General features: G+C 39.6%; 2 protein-coding genes across 2 annotated transcripts; one reads left to right on the forward strand and one right to left on the reverse strand.

Moving 5' to 3' along the window:
- Positions 1-773: 773 nt before the first annotated feature.
- cyb561d2 (cytochrome b561 family, member D2) lies at positions 774-2,954 on the reverse strand. The gene is made up of 3 exons (XM_004548500.6): positions 2,586-2,954; positions 2,465-2,502; positions 774-2,381 (listed from the first exon to the last, which is right to left on the reverse strand). The coding sequence occupies exons 1-3, from the start codon at positions 2,716-2,718 to the stop codon at positions 1,878-1,880; spliced, it is 675 nt and encodes a 224-aa protein (XP_004548557.2). The 5' UTR covers positions 2,719-2,954; the 3' UTR covers positions 774-1,877.
- Positions 2,955-7,277: 4,323 nt separating this feature from the next.
- rassf1 (Ras association domain family member 1) lies at positions 7,278-16,058 on the forward strand. Its single transcript, XM_004548504.4, has 7 exons — positions 7,278-7,385; positions 8,295-8,794; positions 12,047-12,171; positions 13,320-13,424; positions 14,865-15,156; positions 15,242-15,357; positions 15,436-16,058. The coding sequence occupies exons 2-7, from the start codon at positions 8,503-8,505 to the stop codon at positions 15,583-15,585; spliced, it is 1,080 nt and encodes a 359-aa protein (XP_004548561.1). The 5' UTR covers positions 7,278-7,385; positions 8,295-8,502; the 3' UTR covers positions 15,586-16,058.
- Positions 16,059-17,441: the final 1,383 nt, after the last annotated feature.

The following is a 17,441-nucleotide window of genomic DNA, read 5'->3' on the forward strand; positions in this document are numbered from 1 at the left end:
TTCTGTCAGTAGTGTCAGTCAGTGTAGATATGCAGTGCTTTAGGGAGTTTGGGTCTTCACTGTTCTCCGTAGCCTTGTGTGTCTGTGTTATCATGTCACCTTGAGCTAATTAGTTTTAGGAAAGTCGCTTTCCTATGTTGGTAAACTAGGCTAGATGCAGTGCTTATTAGCCTTTAGAGACACTGGATAACCTGAGACAACAGTTGAGTTACGTTATTCGTATGCGTTTTTTTCTGGGGATCCTCTCTCTCCCCTGTTGAGTGTTCTTTATTTGCTGCAGGCTTCCTCTGTCAGCTTGGATACTTTTTTTTCCTCCCCCTCCAGTTTTTCTTGAACACATCTTGGGAACTTGTGATTTGGTTTGTTTCCAATTTGAAGGTAAAGCTAGCACTTTGTAAAAGGACCATATCCGCTTGTGAGCTGTACAAGGTACAAAATAACGACCCCGTGTCTTTGTTACGTCTTCTCAATCAGTTGGAAATGCTTTACATCTTTTGTTCTTTGGAATATTTCATTCATTTGCAAAAAAAAAAAAAATCTTTGGTGTTCACCTGGCAGTCGTGTCCCTCATTACACTCTAAATATCGGAAATGTATTTATTTATGATGGAAAATGTTGTTTTTGTAATTACATTTTTTACCTCTTTTTTTTTCTCGATTTGTCCCATTAATGGCTGATCCAGTCAGATTTTCATACATGCAGCCTAAACCGAAGCAAAATATGACTGTGTTATCAATGTTATTTTAACAATAAAACACTCTTCTATCGCAGTGTCAATCATACACAAATACATTTATTTTAAAAGCCATGATGTATCCAAATGTGACAGTACAAACAATCAAATGACAGGATCATCAGTAACCTGAGAAGAGGTCAACGTTATGTCAGGTCAATATACAGTATATTATGGGCTTTTAATAATATTAACATATTAGGTATTTGCTTATCTATAAATGAATGAAAACTTTAAAATTTTAAAAGACGGGGAAACACCCTTCAACTATATTGAGAGTGCGGATTTTGCAGAGGGCACCCTGCACCTTCCATGTTTGGAACACCACAAACACCAGTTGATCCAAAGAGAGCATAAACAAGTAAATAAATGGTGTGTGTATATATTCATACATGTATATACACACATATCATTCTTTAAAATCCCTTATTGAATAAGTACTAGCTCCAACATTCCACCCTTTGCAAGCTTGAGATCTATGTTTGTTGGTTTAAAACTGCAACATTTTCTACTTAACACAAAAACTTTGATCGTTAAGTTAAAGCTAACATGAAGCAGCAGAAACTAAACAAGCCAGACAGCAGCTTTGGTAGCATCTACCCCAAAATTAGAGGCCAACTGGTGTCAGGTTTTTTTAAAGAACAATACAAATGCTGATAGTTGATATAAAAATCTAATATCCAATAAATGTGCCAATATTTCATTTTCTTTCAACATTTAACGTTGATGTGTAGTTATTTATTTACTCGCTTACACTCTTCTCGACACTCAAAATATAAAGGCTGCTTCCTCTGTCTCATCTTTAATTCTCATTTACTGGCTATTACAAATGCTGATAGCATTAAGATCAGCAAATAGCTGATATTTGTTGATAACCCAAAATCCAACAAAGACTACATAAGACATGACCTCAGTGTCTACAATTGCAGCTCTTGTTCCATGCGTATTGAAAAAGGATTTCATAAATCACACATAGTGCCTTTTCTTCTTCAAAAACAAACAAACAAACAAAACATCAGGGAGGCTCATGGCAGCAAAAACCAGCACCTTTTGCCCTCCATGTAAATCAGTTTAAAAACAAACATCCAACTCAAATAAGTTTAATCTGTGAGGCTAGCTCATCTTAAGTTCTTTTACATCCTCATCAGGACTGGAACCGTTTTTTAGCCATGTAAGATCTGGAGACTTGGTTCATTATGACCAAGGCACTGAGCACCAGGCAGAGTGCTGACAGGTACCAGGTGTATTCTCTGACAGCTCCAGCGAACCACACAGAGCAGAGGCCCAGGAGCATGCTGGCACTGCCAAGCAGGTAGGTGATGAGTCCAGACGCCGCGTGGTAGCGCTTGAGTTTGGCGAGGGACCAGCCTTTGGCTAGAGAAGGATAACTGAGAGGCATCGCTGCCAAGGACTGCGCAATGACCACACACACTGTCAGCAGGCCCAACAGACCGTGCCACGAGGTGAAGTGGGGTTTACCACTCAGGTGTTTGTTATAAAAGATGGCAGCAAAGCCCAGGACTGCACAAGAAGCACAGAGGCCCTGCAGGAGCCGGTGAACACCACCTTTGGTTTTGTGTGAAAAACTTTTGATAGGAGAGCCCTCAGGTGAGAAGAGGAGTATAGCTTCTGTCATGAAGAAGGAAAACTGGAGGGAAAGGACATTACCTGAGTCGTTGGCAAATTTGATCAATTAAAGAATCTAAGAACATTTTAACTGTTTAAACTTACAGCTAGGGTCATCAAGAAAGGATGCCAAGAAAACCAACCTAAAACAAAACAGGAAATCAAATTAAATGCGATGCAATGACGGGCACTGCTGTAGAAATGTGTGATTACTTAAGGCACTCACTTGTACCGGGTCGAGAGAGAACTGAGATGAAGACAGCGAAGCCAAAGCAGATGAGGTGGGTCAACACAACAGACGCTGTTCTGGTAAAGCCATAAAGCCGAGGCTCTGATTCAGGCTCTTTCTTGTGAACCATGTCTTTAAAATTCACTCAATCGCCACAATGTGACCGACGTGAACTCGCCGTTAGTTGAATCAATGAGAAGCGGAAGTGACGATGGGCCAAAAGTCCTTGCGTTGTCTTCTTTTGCTGCTCCACTGTTTTATTTAACAACCCGGCACAAACAAAAGCCTACATTAGTAATTTATTAACATGTCCCTTGTCGTGACGTCAACACACGTCAAGCGTTGGTGTTTTCCGCCGGCGATGATAAGACTTCCGGCTAGGGTTTTCAAAACAAAGTACGTTGGAGCACTTCCACACAAACGTTCATCCGGAGACTCTGTAACATGTCAGCTGATTTACCTGAATCTGAAATCCCCACATTGTCAAATAATACAATAAAGATTTTCGTTATTAACATCTGGTCCGATTGTGTCAAATTTGACACGGTTCTTCTACTACTATTATTTCTTCTTCTGCTTCTTCTTTTTCTTTTATTTTAGCTGCTCCCTTTATGGGTCAGAGTCAGATTTATTGTCACATCAGAGATTAGCAAAAGTAAAAAGTGGGTGAAAAACTTTTTGTTTCAGAACAGATCAGCAGAAACACAGTGAGACACCACATTTTATATATGCTCAAATGCATTAGTAAAAGTGCATATGTCTGACATCAAAATAGCAATAAAAATAAAAGTAAATTAACAGGTCGTAATTTATTCAGCAACCTGACAACAGTCGGAAAATAGCTCTTTTGCATCCTGGTCGTGTGCCTGAGGATGCATTTATAGTGTTTCCACATGATGATGATCCACTGTTGTTGACTTTTCCTTCTCGCAGCTTCACATCAAGCACATGCCCAAACCAGCGCAGCCTTGCTTCACTAACTCAACCTGAGCTGGTCTCACCCATTTTGTAAGGGTCCCCTTTCATTCTTGCTGCCTGTCCATCTGTCACAGATCATCCCTGATACTCAACTTCATTATCTCTCTTATGCATTATTGTTTTAGAGGGTTGACCCCAGGTATTCACACTCATCCACTTTCACTGCCTCTGCTCTTTGCAGATGTTACACCTGCTTCCCTCTCTGTCACACACATGCATTCTGTCTCAAAATTCACACGCAGCGCATTCCCCCTAAATATTGACTGAATTAGCCTCTCAAACATGTATGTTACACAGTCCTGCACATAAACACATTTATCCTTATCCTGAATTAAATCATGTAAGTAAATAAGGTTATAACATACCAGATGGAGCATTAACCTTGGGTTCTGTAAATGATCTATTGATATAGGAGCATCTCCACAAGAGTTTTCATAACAATCGTTTCCTTGGCTTGTCTGATCTGAAAAATACAGACATAATATTTTTAGTCCACCAGCCCAAGATCTGAGCTTTGTCTGATTAACCTGTAGTAGTCTGTGCAAAGACTCAGAAATAACTCAAATCCAAATAAAACGGCAATCTTGTTACATGGTAAAGCTTTTATTCTGAAACCGAAATTCCCACAATTCCTTTCATTTTATTCTGACCAGCTTAACCGCCGGCTTCAGTTGCTAGCTGACGTGGACAGAGCATTGTAGTACAACCTCTCCTCAAAAGTGCTTGAATACTTGCACGCGATTGCTGCCAGGCCCTTTAACACGTGGTCAAGGTCCTTGAAAAGGTGTATTTATCTCTAACAAAGTGGTTTTGTAGTTGTCGGTTATTGAGAAAATTCTGCAAAATAAATTTCGGTGCCATTAGATGCATCCCTCATGCTATTTATTGCACAGTGGATAAGAAGTGTCATCTAAAGTACCTAAAGCATTTCCTCAGTTTATGTTATATGTCAGACTAATGGCACCAGTTCCACACCCAGCACTTACTGGTCAGCTGCCTATTAGTTGTTGTTCTTCAGTTACGCTCTAATAAGCTTGTGACTCTGCATGGCTTCCACACTTGCAGAGTCACAAAGAGCACAGAAAACAACAACATTGTCAGTCAGAGTATCTGTCTCCTCTCTCCGTCCTATACAATGCACACCACACAGGGTACTGCATGTCTTCACTGTTGCAGGCTTTAAAAATGAAGCTTCTTAAAAGGTAAGCATGAGCAGTAAAGTTGCTTTTGCTTTTAGATACTCACGTTGTTGGTTCTTTAAAGGAGCAAGTAGACCTGGCAGGAATTTAAAGGGTATGATAACAGAATTATTTCCATGGTTAAGAAAGACAATTCACAACATCAAATCAAGTCAAGAACACTGTAGACATGTCATTGTCAAAGTCTATAATCAAGACACACTTTCATGAATGGAAATACACAAGGCTTACAACAAAAAACAATGGTTACACTCAGAAACAGGAAGTTTAGATTATACTGTGTTGGAGAACATCGAAAAGAGGCTGCACAGTTTTGGAAATAAATCTTTGGACAGATGAAACCAAGATTAACTTGTGTCGGATTGATGGGAAGAGAAAAGTGTGGAGGATGAGAGAAACGGCTCATACTACGTCATCTATCAGACATGGAGACAATATTATGACATGAGCATGTACGGCTGCCAGTGGACCCAGGTCAGCAGTGTTTCTTGAAGATACGACTACTTATAGAACTAGTAGGATGAACTTTGAAGTTCACAGGGCTATACTCTCTGCCCAAATTCAACCAAATGCTGCAAAACTGATCAGACTATACTTCACAGTACAAATGGATAATAGCTCAAAGCATACTGAAAAAGCAACCCAAACGTTTCTGGGTGCAAAGAAATTAAATATTCTTCAATGGTCAAGTCAGTCACCTGACCTTAGTTCAATAGAGCATGTTTTCAGTTAACTGAAGAGAAAAGTAAATGAAAGAGACTGGAAAAAAGCAAAAGACCCATTCTTTTTCTTTTTCTTTTTTTTTTTTTTGCCTGTCCCGTTTGGATCTTTAGCCAATAGAATTGTTGTCTGAAGGCCAAAAAAGATGCCTAGCGAATTTACTTTACCAAGTGCATCATCATGGCCTTGCCACATCAGTCCATTTGATTGACCTTTATTATAATTATATATTTGTTTTATTTTATTTTCAGTTGTTACAGACGGGACAGAGATGACTGGGGGATAGGACAGGGAGAAAGAAAGAATGAAAGAGAGGGAGAGAAAGACAAACTGGGAAGAATAGATAGTGAGAAAGGAGGGAAGAAAGAAAGAAAGAAAGAAAAACACCTGGATCACCTGTTGAGAGAAGAAAAAAACAAAAAAACAAACAAACAAAAAAGACCAACATAATAAATATAACACTATCACAATAAACTAGCTAACAGTAGATACTAAATATTAAATGTTATTGTGCAGCACGCAAGATCAACAGCGCACAATGTGCTTTGAGGTAGCAGCCAAGAAAGGTGTAGTTTGTGTCTGTGAACACCCGTGTGTATACCTGTGTGCATACCTGTGTGGATCAGCACGCTTGTATTCAAAAGGTTTCTCCATGTAACGATCTGCTAGGGAGTGTGGGGGGCCATAGCCCCGTCCCCCAGGGCATGAAGCAGGTATGGAGGAGATCCAGGCCCCAGACATCCAGAGGGCCCAGAGTACGAAGACCCAAGGAGGACCACTAAAGGGGCAACCGTGCCACCCTCCTGGGAAGAGCTGAGGAGAGCCCCAGATGAGGGGTCACCCAGCAGCCACGGAGCCGAGGCCAGAGGGGGTTGCAGCGACGTGGCTCTTTTTTTGCAGAGCCCAAAAGACCCATTCTAGTGACAGATTTCCATGACTACGTTGTACATGTACAATAACAATAAAGGGCTATTCTATTCTTCTATTCTATTTCTTCATTAAGCCATACATTCCCTTCCTTTTTTATCTGTTCTGATGTTCCAGAGCTGTGGACCTTTAACTGTGAAAACGCTGTTTTCTGTTTGGCTGGTTTTTAGTCGTTACTAACTGTAGAGAAATTATCTCATGCCCTCTTGTAGCTTCAGATGTGCCTTACTCCCACTTGTGAGAAACAGAGAGTGAGCGTGTGGGACATGAATAAATCATGTTATGGTATTCTAACATGCATTTCTGGCCTGGGAGAATCTGCCATATTGGAGCCTGGAAGGTTTTTTTTTTCTCTCTGACTGATTTGCCAGTTCAAGTGTCCCCAAATCAAAAATGAATCATTCTGTTCATTTCAAACAAGTATCCGTTTAAGCATATCTACTGTTTTATTATGGACTAAAAGATTATCATTAAGAATTAATTTTGTTATTCGGAATTAAACAGTTAAATTATTATTATTTTTTTAAATGATCGCTACTCTTTCTGATACAGCAACGTTTATTAAATACTGGGCTTTGTTGTCAAAGGAATTTCCCAAATGAAATGCGTCATTCAGCAACAACACAGAGATGAAAAAATAATAATAAATTTATTTAGTAACCGTTTATATTTAATTTACGATCTTTTTTTTATTTGTTTTAACATCCTGCCAAAGCTATCATCAGTATCATCAAGAACAGCTCCCACTTACAACTCCATCTAACAGTCGAGTGTCTGATGAGAACAGAGGGGATTCCTCTTAGTGTAGCTTAATACTCATATGGGATTATACGGTAATCCCACACCCACAATGTGCATGCGCAAACAGAAGTGCGTGCGTCGGACGAGGGACGGGTCGCTGTTAATTCAACGAGAAGCTGCGAACGCTCTTCAGATTCCCTGTAGAATGAGTGTGGGTGATAAAGTAAGCGAGGTAAGGTCATCTTCAACACTTTGTCTTTCAAAAAATACGGATTTTTGCTCGGGTGTGACTGTCAACTTGAGTTTGTCGTCCCGTCTCAGACTGCGGGATTAACTCCGCATTTGCATTAAGCAAATCAGATGACCAATGAAACAATAAGATGTCGTGAAGACTTAAGCATACATGAGTTCGACTGGTAAACAAACCGATAAGACCCCCCATAATAAATAAATTGCATGGATACTTATGGACGGTTACAATGGGCTCTTGTTGCCCTGTGTGAATAATTGCACCGTGTGGTGACCCACTTGGCAGACAGACTCCCGGGTATTCATATTCACGGCACAAAGCAGCTCCACAAGGACACTAATTTAAAGAGATCCAGATGAACCTGTGAGCATGTACACTTATTCTTCCTAGTGGTATTTGACTTTATTATCATCATCATTATTATTATTATCAGTTTCTGCAGCTCAGAGATCAACACTGGCAAGCAGTGTGCACATGCTGTCTGTCTCAGCTGAATGATGTATTCAGGTTCTTCAAAGTAAACTGACAATTATCAACAAAAAGTATGAGCCATGTGGTTGTTACTGAAGTTGCCAGTTGTTTCTGACATAGCTCTGTGCTTTCTGCATGCAACAATTGCTATTTTTCCACTTTTAGTGTCAATGTTTTGTCTTAAATATGCAGTTTGGCCTCACAGTCCTACTGTCAAACAACACGAGTTGTCCCAGGATTGTACAGGATCATACTTGTCGTCTTGTCCCACATTTTAATATAATCTTATCCTGGCATCAGATAACAAAGACTAATCTTTTGGTTTATTTTTTTTATTCGTAAAACCCATACAGTGCACATGCTGAACGCATGTTTATGTTAAACGTATCCATTAACATTTTTGTTTTACCTGTCTTGCAGCTCCTGGGGACTTAGAGGCCATTATCACAGTGGACTCAATCAAATCTTGACCCAGTGCCTTTTTTTTTGCCTCACACGCTATAAATTTGCAAAGCATGCAAAGGTGCATATATTTTCATCTTGAAAGGCAACATGCACCCACAATAGCTCATGGACAGCAAGTGCTTGGCTGACATATTGGCATCTGCGTCTCTGCATCGAGGTCAGGATGTCTAAATGTGAGCTGATAGAGCTGCAGGATCTCAGTGTAAATGATCCCATCGAGCTGGCCGCTCCAGCTGTCCACGTAGCCCCGTCGACTGCAAACCTGGGTCATCCCAGCCACTACTGTGTCGTCCGTCTGGTTGGAGATAACGTCAGCATTGAGGCCTCTGGTCATCACACAGGAGAGACTGGTGTGGGTCATGATTTCCAGCCATACAGTCATGCACATCTCACCTGGTGTGACCTGTGTGGTGAATTCATCTGGGGGCTTTATAAGCAGAGTTTACGCTGCACCAGTAAGTACTTCCACAAAAGATTTGTTTACAGGATAATCCTGGTTATAATCTCTATTTCTCTCACCGTCAACAGTTCCCATGAAACAAACAAAACAAACAAGTAAATCCTGATAATGCAGATCTTCTTCTTTCACATCACAGACCTCCATCATCCCCTAAACACAACTCTAGCTGACAGCCTGACTATAAAATCAGTCAGTCCCTCCAAGCGTCCACATCCAAAGCACAAAACATTTTCCGACAAATGCACTGCTGATTCCTAGTAGAGTAAAGTTTGCTGAAAACTGTAGTCTTTTGAAGTTTCTTGCTATACACTCAGATGAAAACATCACACAGTTGCTGCAGATTTGTCCATGATCCAAAGCTTCTATTGCTCCACTTTCCAAAAGTGCAAAGGTTAGGTTGAGATAGATAGATAGATAGATAGATAGATAGATAGATAGATAGATAGATAGATAGATAGATAGATAGATAGATAGATAGATAGATAGATAGATAGATAGATAGATAGATAGATAGATAGATAGATAGATAGATAGATAGATAGATAGATATTTTATTGATCCCACAGGGGAAACTGTTGTGTTACAGCAGTAGGAAAAAGAATAAAAATAATCAAGTCTACAATAAAACACAAATAAACAACAAAATTAAAGTAAAAAAAAACCCACCACAGGTGTCTAGTAAAGGGTTTATACTATGAGATGTATTTATACAGCACTGATAAAAACAAAACAAAACAAAGAAAAGTAAAAAATGAAGTTATTCTTACTTTGACTGTGTTTTAAATGACATTGTGTGAGAGTATAGTGCAAATTGCAATTAATAAATAATATTTACACTATGAATCTAAGAAAAAGAAAAACAACTGCAGAATGAAGAGTTATAATACACCTTTATAGAGAACATTGGGAATGGTCTCCTGACGCCTTCTTCATGCCATCAGAGTTGATTTAGTCTGAGGTAGAAGTGCCTCTGCTGCCTCTGAGGTGTGGAGTGGAGCAGGTGAGATGTTCTGTCCATGATGGAGAGCAGTTTGTTCAGTGACCTCCTGTCCTCCACTGACTCAAAAGAAAAAAATCTAATTCTGAAAATCCCAGTAGATCAGCGATGCCTGAAAGATTCAAACCAGCCCATCTGGCACCCACAACCACACCTTCAAGGTCACTTAAATCACCTTTCTCATGATTGGCTGATTAGATATTTTTGTGAACGAGTGGTTGATAATTTTATATAATAAACTGGCCAGTCACTGTATATAAAAGTTATATATTAGATATTTGTTTTTAAAGATTCAAATCTTCCTAATGAACAAGTAAACTTCCCATCGCCCCATCTGCCGGGGAGATTAGAAGTAGAGAGTCGAGCAACAGAATCACAAATTCACTTTGTTCTTTTGTGAAAGTATTTGAACATTGGAAATAGAAACAGCGTTATTCTTTGATTAATTATGTAGTATCCAAATTCAAATTCAAATTCAAATTTTATTTGTCACGTACACAGTCATACACAGTACGATATGTAGTGAAATGCTTGGACAACTGCTCGTGACCTAAAGAAAACAAAAAAGGAAAAGGCTATGAATAAGAAAGGAAATAAATATGAAAAATTAAAAAGGGTAAATTTAACTAGGAAGGAATAAAATATAAATTAAGGTTAAAAATGAAATAACTATACAACACAAATTAGAATGAAGGGTAAATTTAACTGGGAAGAATAAGATAAAATATATAAATTAAAGTTGAAAATAAAATAACTGTACAACAAAATACACAATATAGAACTATATAAGAATGTATGAAGAAATATAAATAAATAAATATACACACAATAACAGCAGCTGTACAAGTATTAACTGGAAATGAAGAATATAATGTCCAGTGTTGTGCAATCCACATTATGTCTTGTGCAGTGCAAATATGCTTAAAGTGATTTAAGTGATGAAATGAAAACAATGTCCAGAATGTCCAGTGTGTGTGTAAGAACTATATGTGTGGGTCAGTACTGTGTGGTGGTGTGATTAAGAGAGCTCGGAGCGGATGGTGCGCTCAGCTGACCGCACAACCCTCTGTAGAGCTTGTCTGTCCTGCATGGTGCTGTTCCCAAACCAGGTTAAGATGTTTCCCGTCAGGATGCTCTCTATGGTGCAGGAGTAAAAGTTCCTGAGCACCTTGGAGGGCAGTTGGAAGTCTCTCAAGCATCTGAGGTGGTAGAGACGCTGACGGGCCTTTTTCACCACGGTGTTGATGTGACAGGACCATGACAGGTCCTGCGTGATGTGAACTCCGAGGTATTTGAAGCTGTCCACTCTCTCCACTGGGCACTCGTTGATGACAGGGGTCTGGTAGTTCCTCTCCTGCTTAGTGCTGAAGTCCACTATCAGCTCCTTTGTCTTACTGACGTTTAGAAGGAGGTTGTTCCTCTGGCACCAGTTCTCCAGATTCCTAATCTCCTTCAGGTAGGCCGTCTCGTTGTTATCAGAGATCAGGCCCACCACGACGGTGTCGTCAGCAAACTTGATGATGGTGGTGGAGCTGGTAGTGGCTACACTACCAGCTCTACCACATCCAGTGAGTAGTTTAGGGTTATTACATTAACTAGTGGAAATATTTAATCATTGCCCTTTGAAGAAGGTGCTGAAATTGAGATAAAGCAAATTTTAAATAAATAACTAAAAATATTGTGAAACTAAAGCGAGAACATCAGAGGGCAAACACAAGAAACAGACAACCCATATCCACACATATGGCCAATTTGGAATCATCAGTGGCCTTATCATCCATGTTTTTGGACTGTGGGAGGAAGCCAAAGCACAAGGAGGAAACTCATGCAGGCACAGGGAGAAAATGGCTACACAGGAAGCCTCCAGCCATTCATGAGGTTCAAACTGAGGACATGTGATGTATTCTTCACTTTCTGCATCACATGATTTATAGTATGTAGGATTCATATGTTAGTTTTTCCATTCATTAGGAATTTTATCACACATTTTTTCCTAATCTGAAGGAAGCTCTGGAAAGCATCACATTTTGACTTCCTGTGTGCTACATGTAGAGCCAGGGAGCGTCTTTTTTTTTTTTTTTGCCTTCCTGCTGCATGCAGCAGCGCGCTATGAAGCAATTCGACACAGCCAGGTTTTTAGGAAGGGAAAACAATTACGACTAGAAACAACATGAGAAGAAGCTACACCGCAAGTCTTGACATATATCACCTTTAGTGATTTATCGCTCTCTTTTCGTCTCACTCTCATAGACTGCAGCTACACTTGTCACTACCGGTGCCGACCGTCCATCCAGCTGGACTGCATGACACATGGAAGTTTGTTAGCAGAGCCTGCAGCTTTATCTGATGACTGCATCGAGACAGACACAAATGTGGTAAGGAAAACAAGAACACTATAATAGCAGTGTATTTGTGTAGACAGCAGTTTTCATTTGTATTTTTTCTATTTTCGTAGCTACAGAAAAATTTCAGTTGCTTGTTATTTATTTGCACAACTAGGATTTTTTTTATTTTTGCACAAAAATAAAGTGCACTTAACTCTTCCTACATTCATATGGAGTAGGTGGGTAGGTCAAATGGAGGGAAGCTGCCCACTACTCTCGTCTCTGGTTCCCCACAGGAATACTTGGGAGTATAGATTTTAGATTATTTTGGAATTTTTCTTCTCAGTTCACTTCTTTTGGCTGCCTGGTCTCATTTATGATTGTGCACCAACCAGACACAGTCAGATCCTTTATTATATTTTGTAAATAGTAACTTTATAACTGATAATAATATCCTTTTTTCAGTACACCTTTTACTGGGAAAACAATCAGAACAATTTAGGGGCCTTGTTGTAGAAGGATGAAAGTGCATTTACAAGGCTTTGGAAGTTCTAATGCCTACATGTTTGGATGTGTTAGGCTCCCGGGAAAGCTGCAGCAAAGTATTGAATTCAACAAAAATAAAGCCATTGGTGTGGTTGTTATAAGTGCATTTACAAATATAGAAACATAAACATAGAAAACATTAAAATAATGCCGAGGTTTAGATTTTTCTCCACTAAAATCCTCTGAAGTATAGATGAGCAATAACATGAGGGGAAAATTGTCACTTAAGATAATTTAAGCAGATCCCACTGGGAGTAGGTTTCCCCCTCCAGATGTCATTATTGCGTTTTTACTGTCAGTGAGGAGCAAATGGTAATGGTGATGCTAGAAGAGCGACTCATCCTTTACTCAGGAAGCCAGCAGCTGGGAGATGAACCTGCATTTCACTGTGTGTTCATCTTTCTTTCACAGTAATGTACTGGTGAGGCTGTGGCATAGTTTATCAGGCTATTTTTTTTTTTTTGGTCAACTGTTTTAAGTAAATATTTCTTTATTGTTTTTTTCTGGCTACATAAAAAGAGCTTGTATTGAGCTGACTTTTTTTTCATGCATTTGTTTTATTTCACCTTCCCTTTTTAAAGCCTAGTTGTGAAGGCAAGCTTTCTGCTCACTGTATCGTGGCTTATTTGTTGTTCTTTCCATTTTCTTTTCAGGATGAACAGATCGAGTTGGGTAAACAGGAGTTAAGTGTTAGTGAGATTCAACAGAAGGTGAAGGAATACAATGCTCAGATCAGCAACAATCTCTACATGGTGGATGTGAGGAACTGAAAAAAACAGTTTCATTGAGATTCAGTTAAGCAAAAAATGTGCATTTTCATATAAATACATAGAGTTGTGGTCAGAGGTTTGCATACAATCATTATGATTGTATGTAAACAGAAACCACTTTGTTGCTATATGTCTGTGAAGGTTCTCAGTCATCCAGGTCGTCGTTGTCTAAGGAGCTTGGAAAGAAAAGTGTCTGGACTTGCTTTGTTGCCAGTCGCTTTCTTTCCAAGCTCCTTAGATTTTCTCTGATCCACACAGGGTTAAAAGTATACATACAAACTATAATATATAGAAACACCGACAACTAAAAACTTCTCATTAGTAATCATGATTGACTACAATGGGTATAAAAAGCAAAACGCATAAAAATAATTTGTTTTAAAAGCACTCATTGGATTGACCAATAATCAGAACAATGGAAAAGTCCAAGGAACTCAGTGAAGATCCAAGAAGGACAATCCTAGAGTTACACAAGTTGGCGTCATTAGAGCCATTTCCAAACAACTGGCGCTTCCAAGATCATAGGTTTAAACAGATGTACAAATGGACAACTTGTTCAGATGTGTCACCACTTTTGAAGGGGTTCAAACCATGAAAGAGGCCCCTGTTCCAAAATCAACACCTTCAAGCTCAACTAAAATTTGCAACTGCTCACGTGGACAAGTTTGATCGTCAGCCAAGAAAAGATTGAGCTATTTAGCCACAATGACAAGAGGTATGTTTGGAGGAGTAAAGCTGAGGCTTTCAAACCTAAGAACACCATTCCAGCTGTAAAGCATGGTGGTGGTAGCATCGTGCTCTTGGGCTGTTTTGCTGTCAGTGGTACTGGTACATTGCACAAAGTGGATGAAATGATGAATAAGCAGCATTATCTCCAAATTCTTCAACTTCGCCCTAAATCAACAGCTAGGATACAACCAGATAGTTCAACAGGAAAATGATCCCAAACAAACATCAAAACTGGTTTTGGAATGGAGCAAAGAAAAAGCAGGCTAACATTAAGCTTCTGGAATGGCCTTCCCAAAGCCTCAACCTCAACCATACTAAGAATTTGTGATCTACCATTAAAAGCACCATGCCAGGAAACTAATCAATTTAAATGAACTCTACCAGTTCTGCCAAGAAGAGCAGTCGAATACCCAGCTAGAGTTATGTCAGAACCTTCACAACATGCAAAGGGATATTTAACCAAATATTTGTGGGGTGTATGTATGTATATATGTGACCCTGTGTGGGTTAAAGAAAAACCAAATTAAATTTAAACTTGTGCACGCAATTCTTGTTTTTTTAGTCATAAATGTCTGACTACAACCACATCTTAGCATAGTTATGTAGATGTGTGAACATATTTCTATTCATAATATTTGTTGATAATGTATTAAACCTTTTAATTCCCATTTATATGCTATAAATCTGTCCACCCTTCAGAATAAAGATGGGTCCTACACTGGTTTCATCAAGGTCCACTTTCAGTTAGTTCGTCCCATTTCCCTCCCTCCTCCCCGTCAGAGTTTGAGCTTGATGCAGGAAGATGATTATCAGGGAAGACGGATGAAGCGGCGGACATCATTCTACCTCCCCAAAGATGCTGCAAAGCACCTACATATAAGCTCTGAAACACGGGTACGAGAAGTCATCGAAGCACTGCTCAATAAGTTCACCGTTGTGGACAACCCGGCAAAGTTTGCCTTGTTTGAACGCACAGAGAGACAAGGTCAAGGTAGGATTCCTAAAATTGCGTTGTTCTTACAAACTAAAATAGAACCAATTGTTGAATCGTGAAATTCTGCTTCTCTTTCCTCTAGTGTACATGCGTAAACTGTCTGATGATGAGCGTCCTCTATACCTGCGCTTGTGCGCTGGCCCCAGTGAAACAGTCTTAAGCTTGGTTCTGAAAGAGAACGAGACAGGGGATGTAAATGTAAGTTTCCATTCTGTTCTGAGAAAGATAAACTTGTCAATATATGGGGCTTAGATGGTGAATTGCTCTCTTTCACAGTGGCATGCATTTAGCTTTCCTGAATTGTGCAACTTCCTGCGAATCCTTCAGCGGGAGGAAGAAGCACACGTAAGAGAGATCGTGAAGCGCTACGCTCTTGCTAGAGACATGATGAAGCAAGCCATGGCCCCGATGACTACACCGGGTTGACACCGAGACACTCAGCTTCACACTGGAATAATTAGAAGACATTCTTCCATGAAAAGTGTCGATAAGAAATTTTATGTCATGGTAAAGGGGAATGAAATAGCTCAGGTGATGATGTTGTATGGATTAGAGATTGGTAATAAAGCAGGGAGTTTGCTGTAATATTTAATGTGAATTACTTAAAGGTTCAGTTCAGGGTGATTTTGATCTAGTACAGCTATGAACTGGACTGACTCAAAACATATGAAATTGTTGTGGACTAATTGATCACACTTCTTTCTTTAAACATCATGCTGCTTGATTAGATTATTTAAAGTGACATATCTTAGTTTATCTGGTTTATCATCTTATACTCAGTTTTATTCATGTTGCAACGATGTTTTTTAAAATTGTGGCACTTTAATCAGCCTCTGAAAATGAGTTGGGTAAGCTGAAATGTGTGGATGTTCAGATGATCTAATAAAATGTGAAAAATGGCTGTTTAATATGAAACTTTTGATTATTTCTAACAGCGTGCCCGACTAGAAGGCCCATTGTGGGGGACCACAGTAGTTTCCACATGAATATTACACTCATATGTGATTGTAGAACATCTCATTCAAATGTAGGTATTAATATGCTGATATGTCAGCCTTGATTCTTCTAGAAGGGCTTTTGACAAAGTCTTTTGAATGTGGCTGAGATTAGGCGTCTACACAACAAACACACTCATGTGGGCCCACAGTGGGTAGGCGTGGGGCTGTGTGGACAGGGCAAACCCACCCCTCATTGCATGTGGGCCCAGTTGGGTGTGTTCACGCAGGGATAGCAGCAGTTTTATCCTTTGGAGACCCTAAAAAGTTTTCTGTGGACAGCCCACAATGTGCTTGCCTACAGAAAACTGCTTTGGGCCCCACATGGGCAAGTAGTTTTGTCTGTGTGAAGGTTTCTGTTGGCATCCCTTAGCAGCTTTGGATATCTGCAACCCACTGGTGATCAGATATGCCCTACTTCTCACCCTAAGTATCAAGACCCACAGTGAGCTGTTCACTGTAGGTCACCGTTGCTGCCTCTACTTCTAGCATCTTCATTATTACACTTGCCTCCCTCTCAGTCACATCCATAACATGCCATATCACAAAGCTCAAAACATCTGAAACTGCTTTCTTGAACATTACAACACTGGACCTTTGGCATGTGGTGTAACTGGATATTGAAATCATGGTTGAGCAGCTGACAAATCAGGAGCAACTGCGTGATGTTATCAACATGGTCCAAAATCTGAGGAATGTTTCTGGTGAATCAGTGCCATGAAAAATTAAGGCAGTTCTGAAGGCAAAAGGGAGTCCAGCCTGGTACTAATAAGGTGTAGTAAAGTGTCCAATAACTGTATATGTGGCAAGGGGTGGCTATACTATTGGCTCATGAGCACGGGTGTCAAACAGAAGACATGGGGGACCAGCAAAGACTCCAATCTGTCCCAAAGTTTGGCTTTGGAAAATGCAGAGAACATAAATTTTGGACTTTTAGTTTTATTTTGATAGGTTTTCAGGCTTTTCCTATTGATGAAGACCTCCATCTTGGTCATACTACACCAAAGTAATTCAGTTATAGATTTATGTAATTTGGCACATTTACTTCTTATAGTTTAATCCCAAAGAATCGTGCTGATCTTTTTTTTCCCATCTACTACAGCAGCATTTCTTTATTATGTAGAAAAAACAGAGAGGTGCTGTTGAATTAGCACTTCTTTTTTAATATTAAGCTATCTGAGGAATTAAATGTGTAGTTAAAATTCTATACACTTGAAAAAAGGGACAGTTTCACTAGTTTCGGCCCAACATGAGATCAAAACGGACAAGTCACTAGTACTATTATAT

Source organism: Maylandia zebra, linkage group LG5, assembly GCF_041146795.1.
Source record: "Maylandia zebra isolate NMK-2024a linkage group LG5, Mzebra_GT3a, whole genome shotgun sequence".
NCBI lineage: Eukaryota > Metazoa > Chordata > Actinopteri > Cichliformes > Cichlidae > Maylandia > Maylandia zebra.